At 31.2% G+C, this 12188-nt stretch overlaps 1 protein-coding gene across 2 annotated transcripts; it reads right to left on the bottom strand.

Annotated features, from left to right (window-relative positions):
* Positions 1 to 291: 291 nt before the first annotated feature.
* Positions 292 to 5865, bottom strand: LOC133303249 (MLO-like protein 1). Of its 2 annotated transcripts, none has more exons than XM_061503127.1 (13): positions 5617 to 5865; positions 5265 to 5524; positions 4601 to 4717; positions 4453 to 4519; positions 4106 to 4200; positions 3506 to 3580; positions 3314 to 3402; positions 3135 to 3184; positions 2480 to 2520; positions 1382 to 1591; positions 998 to 1065; positions 820 to 880; positions 292 to 718 (listed from the first exon to the last, which is right to left on the bottom strand). In XM_061503127.1, exons 1-13 carry the CDS (start codon positions 5801 to 5803, stop codon positions 494 to 496), a joined length of 1545 nt encoding a protein of 514 aa, XP_061359111.1. In that variant the 5' UTR covers positions 5804 to 5865; the 3' UTR covers positions 292 to 493. The 2 variants fall into 2 exon arrangements, with proteins under 2 accessions (XP_061359111.1, XP_061359112.1); XM_061503128.1 differs by having other exon boundaries at positions 4106 to 4185.
* Between the last annotated feature and the right edge of the window lie 6323 nt (positions 5866 to 12188).

Genomic DNA, 12188 nt, shown 5'->3' with positions numbered 1-12188 from the left:
ACTTAAAAATTTGGATGTGGATAAAAGTGATTAATAAAGAGTATTAAAAATAATTAACTAAAATAGAGTGACAATATTATACAAGTAACCCAAATAATGAAGACATATCTTAGTGGTAACATTTTAGCCCTCGTTGTCTTTCAAATTTTGTTTTCCTGTTAAGCACTAATTAAGGTAACTAAGGTATGTTCCTATTGTTTACTATCTTTGCCCCCACTAGCAGAAACTTTAGGGTGTGTCGCTGCTCGTATGATACTAAAGAAACAACAACTATATTATATAGTGGTTCTAAAACATTGTTTACATGTTCGTTCATCTTCGCTAGGGGTAAATTTTTATAACACTTGGACTCACCTAAATTTACAACCATTTTCTTGGTAACTTTTTCATTTATGAGGCTACTTAAGCTCATGTGTTATAATTGAAGTTGGTGTAATAATTTTAGTACTATAAGAGTACTTAAAATTTATCCCTTATTTATGGAGATACACACTCATTTGGACTCTTCATCTGTGGGGACAATGGCATTGTCTTCTGTGCCAGATGCCCTTCTGAAAATTGTCCCTAGTTGAACTCCATTAGCTACACCATCATGAGAACTTCCTTGGGTATGTTGGCTATCAGGTTTTAACCCTTTCTTCTTCGCCTTTTGTGCCCAACCAACAAGGCGTGCTTGCACTTGTTCATCAAATATGGCCTTCTTATAGCTAGTTCCCATCTATATATAAAGGGTAAAATTGATGAATGTCAATATACAAATAGGCCTTGATTTAAGAAAACTTATTTGCATTTCAGTTTGAAAAAGCAACTCAAACTTACCTGTGTGACAATTGCATAGAGTGGTAGGGTACTATAACTACATAGTAATTGAATAAATACCCTACAATCCCCAACAGAAAGGGGTAAGAAAAAAGGAGTTAAGAAGGGAAAAGAAAGAAATTTAGAACTCACATGGAAAGGAGTGAAAATATATAAGACATTTGAGTATTGTAGTTACCCAATAATGAGCCTTGGAATAATGTAACGGACTCTTCCCATTATACAGGAGTCAAAGCCATATGTAACCTGAGATGCACAAGATTATAAGGTTACATTCATTACAATTATGAAACACGAGAATGAATCCTCTCACATGACATTGGATCATGAGAAAATCGCGGTATCCTCTCTTTTTTTTATTCTAATGTGCTCTACATAACCGTTGATTTATCTATAAATGATCGAGGTCGTGTCTCACATTACTTCATATAATATGAGAGAGTTCATTAGCTTGAAACACTGCCCCCAACCCCCACCATACTCTCTCAAACCATAAGTGAAATCCAAAAAAAGCATAGCAAAAAGTACCATAAATTGTGCTTCAAAGTAATAGTATGCTTACCCATATCCAGAAAAAAAATGCTATCTCAAAAGCATTTTGGAAAAGGATAAAGTGAATCAAGAAGAGGACAATGTGGGGGCGATTAAACCAGAAGTGATCATCTGATGGTTGAACAACTAATTCACCTTCTATGGCTGTATGCTTTTCAGCTACTTCATGAGCTAATTGAATTATTACATGCTCCAGCTTAGTGCCAACAGCAAGTAGAAGCTGGGGAATGCAAAACAGAAAAAGAAAAATTAACCAAGATACAAGGCTGAGAGAGACAAACAACTAGAAAAGAAATACATAAAACTTGCATTGAGAATTAAAATGTATAGATATGCCTGTGCACACATTGTTGCTAAAGAAACCAAAATTGATAGAAAGCACAAAACTTGCACAAACACATAACTCTTTCATAAGTAAAATATTAGTAGGGAAAAACAGAAAAAGAAATTTAACAAACTAATAAATTCAGCAAGTTTCATATCTACATCATTGACAGATGACATATCAGATTAGCTTAAGTGCAATCGGAAATTCAAGGAAGTCTTTGAGACTCTAACCATGCAGCAGAAAACTATGGCACAACATCATGTTAATGGAATCAACAATTTAGTTTTACTTTTGAACTATACTTATGCTAGTAGATTAAGAAGCATACATCTTGCAACATTCAATTTCTCCCCCATCCCTTGAACAAAATTAAGATATGATGTGTCAGCAAGATGAGTAAAGGCCCGTTTGGATGAGCTTTTTTTTCTTCAAAAGTTGCTTTTTTTCAAGAAAAAAAGCACTTCTCGTTTTTAGTTCGTTTGGATGTCTCCTTTTAAAAAAAGGAGAAGTCACAAAAAAAAGTCAAAAACCTACTTTTTTCAGAAGCTAAAAATTTTAACTTCTAAGAAAAGCAAAAGTCAAAAGCTAAATATTTTTTTTAAAAACTAAATATTTGTATAAAATTATAAATAGCTTTAACTTTTGTAAAAAGTACTTTTAAAATAAGGAAGTGATAAAAGTTACTTTTTTTAAAAGCTGAAACAAACGACCTCTAAAACTAATGTATGTACATGTAAATGTCCACGTAAAAGAGACAAACAACTTTATCAAGATACTTACAATGACAGGAATGAAAGCAATCCAGAAATATGTGTGCCAACCTGGAAAAGTAAAGCAGGCATCTTAGTTTCGATTTTCAAAATTGATGTCCTCTACCAAATAGAAAAACCAAAATATGCAACTAGAACTATCACAGTATCACTCCTCATAGGCAAAAGTATATTAATCATTGTCCCCAATGATGCTCATGTTCGAAATTCACTGCATATCATATAAAAAAATTCTTCCCTCCTTTTCTATATTATTATTATCATTTTGCTTTTTATTATAAGAAAATTCTATTTAAATTTGTTTCATCAACAAAAGCACAACAAAGAATAGTAGGGGATTGCTGCATTGGTAAACAATGGCACATGGTACAAATTCACCACAAAATTGGAGAATTTTAGCTTAGAGAATGGCATAAAACATTGATCCATCCATCTTGCAAAACAAGAAACCACATAATATTGTGAAATATATATGGGGTTCATTGTGACACAATATAGTTACAACAGTGAACAATAAACCACACAGTAGCATTTATGTAACTAACTCATCACAGTAGTATTAAATTCACAAGAAATCATCTGTACATGTTTAAAACAGAAAATATAAATAGCTTGCAACGTAACTATTGAGTCATAGGACATATGTGCTAAGTCATGTAACATACCATTGATATTAAGCAACAAGAAGATCACCACAAAGATCCAAAGATACCAACTGCAACAAGGAAACAGCTTATACTATAAGCCCAACAATGAGAAAGCTTGGGTAATTAACTTATGAAGATGTGTAATAAGCATAGAAGCTTAAATAACTACTACAAAATTCTTCTGCAGAAACACATACCTTATACCAACAACTTTCTTGAAATCATCTTCAAGGGCACGAATCATGTACTTGTGAAAATTGAACTTTGGATTTCCCCTGGTGTGGGTCTAAAACAGAGATACAAAATATTATGGGACAATCATAGAAAGCACAGGCTAATAGCAAGCTTGGAACTTATTTGACAGCAAATAAGGCACACTAAAATCTTACCATAATGAAACCAAGCCTTAATGTCACATAATCTAATTTTGTCACAGATCCATAAAATTGCTTGAAAAAGGATTTCTGAAAGAAACACAAAAAATTAGATGGAATAACAATAATGTCAACAACAACATGGCCAAGGCACTTCATAATAATTTCTATATTACTAATTTGTGTGGTCTACACTATACAGAAAGGAGCAGTTAGTTTTTTAATCCCAAAAGAGCTGCATAGTGGTAATCAAACAATAGAAACCAATGTTTATGGCATGTGTGTAGTCGTATTTATAGAATGGAATGGAAGGTTGATATTAGTATATCTTCAAATTAAAGGATTGGATCCAACAACCATTGGTTCAGTTTTTGCCCATAACCAGAGATCTCGAGTTCGAGCTCTGAGAATGAAAAAAATAATTTTAGGAGAGTCGCCCCCAATAATGGGTCTTACCGTGCTCAAACCGTACTAGTTGGATAATCGAAAAATCGGAGGATATATCCAACAACAAAATAAAAAAAATTAAAGGATTGGAACGGGCTTTGGTATAACATGAGTATATATTCTATTTATCCAAAGCTTCAGACCATTAAATACTCATAAATAACCTACCAACCAACCCAGTAGAGCAGAATCTTTGCCAAAACCTGTGAAACGATTCTTTATAAAAGCATGCTCGCGAACATGAGTAACTGTTGGTTCCAGAACTGCATCAAACCAGTATGCATATAAAGATTAGAGAAAAGAAAAAAAAAAAACAATTAGATAGCATTTCAGAAGTTCAATGATCAACATTATTTGTATAAAAGTTATTGTCAATGGTTTAATGGTCCACAAAAACAGAAATTTAGCCTATATAAAGTATGATTATGTTGATCTTAAAGGGCATATTGAGTTTGATACACTATAAAATAATAGTTCACAGAGAGAATATACTATAACTGATAAAATTTATATACCTCTGTGTGCTTCTGTTTCATAGTTTTCTTTGTTAACAGAGTCTTCCCAGTGCTTCCACTGACGTATCTATATTAATGGGACTGATTTATTAATAGAGAAAAGCTTTCAACAAATATAGTTTATAATAAAAGCATATTAGATACTCACTTGTAATCCTCCAAAAACTATAGTCAGAACACAAAAGGTAACATGGACGATAGCTAGGACAAAAATAAAGATATGCAGTTGATGCAATGCTTCCACGGACAATAGAGGTACCTTGTTCTGTAAGGAAAATAAAAAACACACAGTAAGATAGTTCAGTATCTAGAAGAAACTATTAAATGCATAACAGGAGAAAATCATCAAATTAACACTGTCAAAAATAATATTGTGAATATGATAATGCCAGATAAAAAGGCCATAACATCCACTTTATTCTATAAAGTGCACCTCGTTGAAATTAATTTCAATTTATGAACGAAAATATTACATAAATATATATATATATATATAAGCTATCAAATAAGAGTAACCCAATTAAAGTGATTAAATTCAATACAAAATACTGATTGCTAAAAAGTGCATTATGAGGGCAAATCCATCTACACAAGACTCTCTGACCTATGAGAATAGGAGTGAGGGTCGATTGTATGCAATTTTACCCTTGCCTTTTAGCAAAGAGACTGTTACTAAAACTCGAACCAATGACTTTCTGATCACGAAGAGAAAACGAACTCGTGGCCATCTGATCACACGGAGCAATGTCACCACTGCTCCAAGTCTCTCCTCACTCCCCACACATGAGGATCCAAAATGTATAGTTTAGTACCTTGGCAGCACAGAATCCAAGTTTTTCCTCTGTTGTTGCTGATTTTTCCGTAGCTAAAAGTCGCCTAGCAGTGCCAGAAATAGCAGAGAAAGAGAAAAAACTCTGAAAATGTGATGTGGGTGTTTTTGATCCTTCACTTTCTTTATCCTCAAGGCTACAAGGAAGCATATGGTGAGTCCAACCACTTGGAATACAGATTTTGATTATCCCATTTTGTGTCACCGTCAGAAACAGAGAAATAAAACCCAACAGCATCAACTCTGAAACAAAACAAAACAAAATATAGAAAATTAACACATCCCATTTTTCAGATCATTTATAAATAAACAAAAAAAGAAAAAAGAAAAAGAACCTTCTTTGATTTTTTGTAGAGCTTCATAGAGTGGCTTCTGATTCTTCTTCTTAAGAAACTTGCCAAGATAATGAAGTAAACGCTCTGCGGCAAAAGAAACAGCAACGATCACACTACAAACTGCAGCAACAACCCATGTTGGAGTAAACTCCAAAGGTGTCCCTTCTTCACCACCTCCACCACTCATTCTTCCTTCACACCTCTCTCTCTCTAGTTTCTCTCTCTGTCTCTCTCTTCTATTTGCAGTGTTTTTTCTCTTTCGACATATTTTACTTAATGTTGTTGTTTCGTGACCACTGCAACATGCGACTTAAGCTATTTTCGTCGTTGAAAAATGTTACAACTACTACACTCTCTCTCTCTCTCTCTCTCTCTCTCTAGCGTTTTCATGTCATATGATTCATTTTAAAGTATTGTGCATTTATAGACTTCTTCAAACTTTGTGTACGCGCTTCTTACCAAACATCTACGAGACACTGTGTTTGGTCCATCTTCATGATTATAAACAGCTTGAAAATTTTTGTCTACGCGCTTATTATACAACAGAAAATATTTGAAGGATACTTAAAATCTTAACTCTTAACTCTTAACTCTTAAGCTTTCCTCGCATTTATTATACCAACTTACCAAGTAAGAAAAGTGAAATTAATTTAGGAATTAAAAAATAATAATAATTAATGTGCAAGGAGTAAATATATGGCTTTTTTAAGCAAATAATTTTTTTTTTAAACTTTTAAATACAAAATTTCCACATAATTTTTGAAAATACATTTATCTTAAAAATTTCTTTCTTACCAATTCCGCATTCGAATTCCTTTTCTTTTTTATTTTTATTTTTAATTCTCAATAGAAAAGTCCGTTTAGTCAAACTTACTTTTCAGTAGTTTTTTTATTTTTCAAATAGCTATTTTTTTTAGGGAAATATAAGAATCATGTTGCAGGAATGACACTGTTCATTCCTGCAACAAGGATACGGCGTCGTATCCTGATTTTGGTTTGACTTTTTTTTTTTTAAGCGTGGGACCCACACTTGATTTGTGTGTGTAGGAAAGTGCTCTTGTCATGTCAAATGACAAAAAGGGAATCTTTTTTTTAACATACTAATAAACTGAAATGATTTCATTTAAAGGGATATAAGTCTCTTTAGCTGCATGAAAGAGAAAAATTATCTACAGCAATCACGAGATACTGAAAAACATGTATCAACTTGCAGATAACTTCTCTCCAGCTATAGGAGATTAATAGCATCCATATTTAAATGAGAAGAATATTAACAATAATGGAAAAAAATATTTCTGCAGTTAATGCAGATAAATTATTTGCTTTTATTACCAAAACGATGTCGTTTTAGTATTAAAATCTTAAAAAATTATAAATATAAAGATTATTATAACCCTGAAATAAATTAAAATTATAAAAATACCATAATTTCTGTTCCGAAATGACGTCATATTAACTTAATGCAGATAACTTATACGCAGAAAAAGTCAACCCAACAATAATAGATGTAAAGGCTAATACCGCTGGAACACTTTTCCCAACTATTCTAGAATTTGCCCCGTGGAAAAGACAAACAATTTGATTAATGAGAGTTGCAATATTTAAAAAAAATTGAAGAAACTCAAACCCGAAATAAAATTAATGGGGGCATTACAGTTTTGAACAGCAATTAATTTTTTTAAATAATTTTCCATAAATTTTTTTAAATAATTTTCCCTATATATATATATATATATATTGTATGTGTGAAAAGTTTTTTTCTTGCTACACAATTCCAAAGTAACGTCATTTTGGGATATAAGAAAAATTTAAACAATATTTTATAAAAACAATATTTTATTTATCACTAATTTTATTAAAATATCTTGTATTATTTCTTTTTTATATCTTAAAACAATGTCTTTTTTTAATTATATGAAATAATTTTATCTAATGTTATAGGAGAAATATTAATCTCATATATAATATAAGTTCACATTAGTATAAAACTAATAAATTTTATATTCATTGTTAATTGTTAATTTCATTTGTATCTAAATTTTTTTAATACAAGTATCTAATTAATTTTCAGTGACTAATAAATTAGAGTTAAATAAGTTCTTCCCTAAATATGCATAGCAAATTGTTGTTGGCAAAAAAATTAAAATATTTCTATTTTAATAAATAATTACGAATACATAGCTGTTTCGAAACTATCTACGGAACTATTGCACTCATTCAAGCCTAAATTAGGCGTGACTCGTCTCGTGTTGACACGTGGCACAAAAAATTAATAGTTTAATTGTAAAATTTTATAAGCCCATAACTTTTGACTCGGGTATCCGATTGACGTAATTCTTTTTTTGATTCCACATAACTTTTAGAGATCTACGCAATGACATCTCATTTTATATATTTTATCATTATTATAAATTTGAATTGTGTTTGTGAGAGATAAAATATATCAAATGAGATGTCATTGCGTAGATCTCAAAAAGTTATGTGGAATTAAAAAAAAATTTACCTCATTCGAATATCCGAGTCAAAAGTTATGGCTTTCCAAAGTTTTACAGTTCGTAAATTGACTTTTTTGCCACGTGTCAACACCAATGATACACGCCTAAATTAGGCGTGAATGCCTTGGGAGTCACGCCTAATTTGGGCGTGAATAGTTACAACTAATTTGGACGTGAATGAGTGCAATAGATCCGTAGATAGTTTCTAAACAACTATGTATTCGTAATTATTTATTAAAATAATAATATTTTAATTTTTTTTTTGCCAATTATTGTTTGTAAAGTGCTAAACGCCTGCACCTTCGACTGAGTTTCCTAGACGTTATTCATCTCAATTAAAATAATAATAAAGCCAATTTTATTGTGTTTTTACGAGAAAAAATATTTTATTATGTTGTTAGGGACATATTCTTATCTCATATAAATAAATATGTGAGACTAATCTTTTACAAAAAAATAAAATTAAAATTAAAGGGTCTCATATATTTATCTTCATGACATAAAATAAGATATCTCTAATAACTTAAAATTAATAAATTCTTTTTTATATAAACAAAATAAAACTTTGCTGCATGCTGCAGTTACCGTTTTCATGCCAAACATTTTTATTTACTTTTTTTATTAAGAGATGAATCCATTTCAAAAATTTGAGGATATGGAAAGATGTTGACTTCAGCCTCATCTCCCGGCAACAACTGTCATATTTTTCTTAATTTCACATGGTCATCATCCAGAAGATTTCTTTGGTCAATTCTTTACATTTACTATATTATTTATCTATCGTGCGATGCGACGTTTGAATTAGAAAAATGCAAGAATTTAAAATTGAAACTTGTACAGTAACATATTAATAAAAAAATTCATTAAAAATATTAATGTAAATTTAAATTTTAAAATGAAAACAAATATTTTTATAAACATATTAATAAAGATTCAATATCTGAGTCATTGTCATAAAATCTAATATATAAGCGGGTAAGTCATAAAAAGAAGCATAAAAAATAGTAATAAAAAAGTAAATTACATGAGATATTTTAACTTTTTGCTTTTTAATAAAATTCTAAAATTACTTTAGATAACTTTATCTAATGTTCATCGAAACGACGTCGTTTTGAAGCGAAACTCATGGTATTTTTATAATTTTAATTTATTTCAAGGTTATAATAATCTTTATCATTCTAATTTTTTAATCCAAAACGACGTCGTTTCGATGAATATTAGACAAAGTTATCTAAAGTAATATTATATACTTTTTTTTTCCCTTTAATAAAACATACAATTGTTTAAAGAGTTGCATGAACATATATGATAAGTGATCATGCCAATATAAATCAGGTTTTATCACACCGGTCTAGCTTGGTTCAAATTTGAGTTGCTTGGCGATGATATATCTCTCGCATAAATAAGGACTTTGATCCTTTAGAGGGATGATATCACGAGCTGGGGATGCACGTCAAACAGGATGATACAGCTGGAACCGAAAGGGATGGGTGATTTTAAGGTACTTCAACGCTCAATATGAATGATTCTATGTGAAATATATGAAAAGATAATTGTATTTGGATCTTTGCCACATATTTATAGTACGTGGGCATGTCCGGCTTGTGAGATTATGACCACATTTGTATGACGTACATTTTCATTAAATTGTTTTTTTATTTTTGAAGTTAATCGAATCCTAATTATCTTTTGAGGTGAGTTGGCTTCTCTCAATATTTGTTGGGTATGACTCATACTACGCATGCTGATGAAGGCCCTAATTGTCGGGGTCAGCAGAAAGGCAACTGGGATCCGGCCCCCAGGCCCATAGAGGCTAGGTACTATTGTAGGCCTCTGATTTATTGTAATTTTCTTAGTAGTTTGAGCTTAGGCCCGTGAATAGCTGTTGTTAGGATTTTCTAATCTTATTTATATTTTTCTTGTAAACCGAATGACTTGTAACGGGTGGCGGTGAGGAAAATATAGTATAGACAAGACTATGAGACTAATCCGAAGTGCAGGGCGGGTCAGAAATAAAGATATTTAAACTCTTCTCAAAAGTAGCATATGAGGATTAAATTGAAATCATTTCCTTTCCACTTAGTCAGCTCCCTTGCTACGAATTGAACTATTACCATGGCTTCTTATTGGCCTGTTAATGGCTGTTCATTTTTGTTTTTATCTTTAGCTAGATAGACTACCACTTCCAGTCAAGTAATTGCTCCTTCTCAATAATGGTAGAAGCTGTCTTCAATACATCTTCAGCAACCTAACACATATCTGCCAAATGACGGGGAACAACTTGGGCACACTCTTCATCCAGGATCCTCTTCTTGAGCCAGATTGCTTGTCGTATCGAGGCATAACAGACCTGAGGTAAGAGGTAGACTCACAGTTAGAAGTTGACTCATCTAAGCTACTACTTGACCCCAACTCCCTTTCGAACTCGGATATAGTAGCAACGAGATGACCAAAACGAGTATATACAATATCAAACAAATGTTAAAACTAAAATAATAAATCATGCACATGATTATACAAATACCAAATGACAATAAATCAGAGTTGTAATTATGTGTACCTTGTTGGCCATCACAAAGTCAGAGAAAAACTGTTAGAAATAAAGGAACAGGATACTAGACTCTCCCTCTTCTCTATCGCCTATTCAGAAATTGGCAGCCTTTAGTAATGAGAGCATGATGGCTTATAGAGTTTAACTCCAATATAAATAAGTTAGAAAGGGGACCTAGATAATAACTCATAGAAGAGTTTGTGTCCACTGAGTCCACTCATCATGAAAAACAGGATCACATTAAAGCCTATATAGCTGCCCAACTAGTCTCAATAACAACAGATGTCAATTCAATGTGATCACACTGGGCTAGTTACAATAATAATATTGAAATATATTAAACCGACTAATTTTAAAATACAAAACTAATTAATTAATATTGCCCACATATAAATAAAATTTCTAACATTCCTCCACTTGAGTTATATTAATTAATATTATTTTGAAAATCATTTTATTTCACGACTCTATCGGGTTAATAACTAAAAAATAATTTTATGTGACCACGATTTTGAAAAACAATATTCCAATTCTAGAATCTCAAAATAATTCAATCCAACATAACCCCATCATAGGAACATGGCGATCAATATACCAAAAATATCATAGCATATGACCTTCCATACTCACATACAATGAGTATTACATCTTCATGAATCAAGGCCCAATAGTATAGTAAGAATTAGTGCCAAAATATAATAAACAATGTAACACCCTAATTCTTATCGGTTCTCAATGTAATTTCTCAACAACATGAAATCACATTAGTGCAATTTTCAAGTAACATGAAATTACACTTGATACAATTTCTCAACAATATGAAATCATATCACCACAATTTCTAAACTTGCTTAAATAAGCCAGTATGTCACATTACAACATAAGATCTCAACAGTGACAATTATAAATCTTTAAACTTTACAACATATTTAAAAGAAAATTATACTTCTCAGTCGACAAGAGAATAATAACAAAATAACGATGATCATAAAAAATAAAACATCAACAATTCTTAAAAATATCAGTTTGCATGCAAAATAATTGGAAGAAAAAAAAACATGACTCCCACTAATCAAGAGAATGAAAAGAATCAAAGATACTTAAAAGAAAACCTCGAGTACGACTCCCACTAATTAAGGGAATCAAAAGAATTTAAAGAACTCGTGTTCTATATACAAAGGAGGCTACTCCAAGGTATTTCCTATAAAAACTTTTAGATAAAAGCTCTTGTTTCATTCAGTAAATCATCATCTTATTGAAAATTAAAATATCATCTACATAAAATACTAAGAATATACTTCTACTCCCACTTACTTTCATGTAGATGCACTCATCAAATATATTTGAATTAATTTAAAGGAATCAACAAAAAGTTCACTGCATGTTAAAGCAAAAGGAATGCAATAGAATAAACTATAAGGCAAAATACAACTTCAATTAAGGCAAGTTATTACAATGAGACCAACAAAATAATATATTTCTCTTTGGGTAGAATGCACATACCAAGGTTTAAACTAAGGTTAAAG

The sequence above is a fragment of the Gastrolobium bilobum genome, unplaced genomic scaffold, assembly GCF_033153095.1.
Source record: "Gastrolobium bilobum isolate Gb01-03AN ecotype WA unplaced genomic scaffold, APGP_CSIRO_Gbil_v1 utg67640, whole genome shotgun sequence".
Taxonomy (NCBI): domain Eukaryota; kingdom Viridiplantae; phylum Streptophyta; class Magnoliopsida; order Fabales; family Fabaceae; genus Gastrolobium; species Gastrolobium bilobum.
This window is presented reverse-complemented; position numbering and strand designations above follow the sequence as displayed.